Source organism: Bubalus kerabau, chromosome 5, assembly GCF_029407905.1.
Source record: "Bubalus kerabau isolate K-KA32 ecotype Philippines breed swamp buffalo chromosome 5, PCC_UOA_SB_1v2, whole genome shotgun sequence".
Classification (NCBI taxonomy): domain Eukaryota; kingdom Metazoa; phylum Chordata; class Mammalia; order Artiodactyla; family Bovidae; genus Bubalus; species Bubalus kerabau.
Window position 1 is genome coordinate 47,453,850 of NC_073628.1, and position 1,070 is coordinate 47,454,919.

At 49.3% G+C, this 1,070-nt stretch overlaps 1 protein-coding gene across 1 annotated transcript; it reads right to left on the bottom strand.

Moving 5' to 3' along the window:
- Positions 1-331: 331 nt before the first annotated feature.
- LOC129653851 (adenylate kinase 2, mitochondrial-like) lies at positions 332-790 on the bottom strand. Its single transcript, XM_055583520.1, has one exon. The coding sequence runs from the start codon at positions 788-790 to the stop codon at positions 332-334; it is 459 nt and encodes a 152-aa protein (XP_055439495.1).
- Positions 791-1,070: the final 280 nt, after the last annotated feature.

Genomic DNA, 1,070 nt, shown 5'->3' on the forward strand with positions numbered 1-1,070 from the left:
TTGTCACCAGTCCAGAGTAAATGAAAATGTGATTCCTTAGAAATAATGCTACATCTCCATTTCTACCTATACCCTCCAGTTAGTGTTTTTAAAAATTAGTTTTCCCCTTTGTCTATATATTTTAAGACTCCGGCTTCATGAAAGGAATTGCTTCACCGCAGCATGGCTGCTCTTCCTGTCTTGTGCCCTCCATCTCCTCCCCTCCAGCCTTACCCTGACTACCCTCCCCTCTGCCCAGCACCTAGGGGCAGGGACCAGGCTATGCGGTGATGAGCAGCGATGTGGTCCTGCCTGGCCTTCTGTTTCTGGGATGTGGCTTTGGACAACGCTGCTAGGATGCTGCAAACAGGACATCACGGGTCTGGGATGCATGGATGGCAGAGTGGAGCCCCTTTACTGTCTTTTTCCACCAATGGGTGGTCTCAGTCTGGTAGGTCTCAGGGTGGATTTTCAAGGCCTTCTCATTATCATCTGATCGGCGGATCAAGGGGTCCTCTATGATACCATCTTTCATGAATGCCTTTAGGGGATTGAACTCCTTGTGTAGGAATGGCCATTCTGGGGGCCTTTCTGTGAGTCTCTGGATCAGCAAAGAGCCTGGGATGCTGAACTCAATCACAGAATCAAGCTTCTCTTTCCTCTTCTCCGTGAGGTCATCAAGCCTTTCTGCCTGCCTCACAGTCTGAGAGAAGCCATCTAGAAGAATACTATTTCTGCATGGAGAGATCTCCCAATTCTTCTCAATGAGCTCCGTGGCCGTTTCATCACTCATCAGTTTTCCAGCATCCATAGCTGCCTTCAGCTTTTCTCCCAGATCTGAGCCAGAAGACCCTTAGCATGGCAGACACAGACGTTTTCAGTAGATTTGGGTGCCTGGGAACAGCTTGCCGGCTCCAGGTGGCCCGGGTACCTTGGGATACCCTTGAGTTGGTGCTGCCTCAGGCACGTTAGTGGCCTCTGAAGCCTCTCACTGCTCATCCCACACCCCTGTTGCTCTTTTTAAAATGATAGATAAGCCCTCAGTCTAAACATTTCTTTGGGTTTTCACTTCTTTTCTGTAGAGTCTCCAT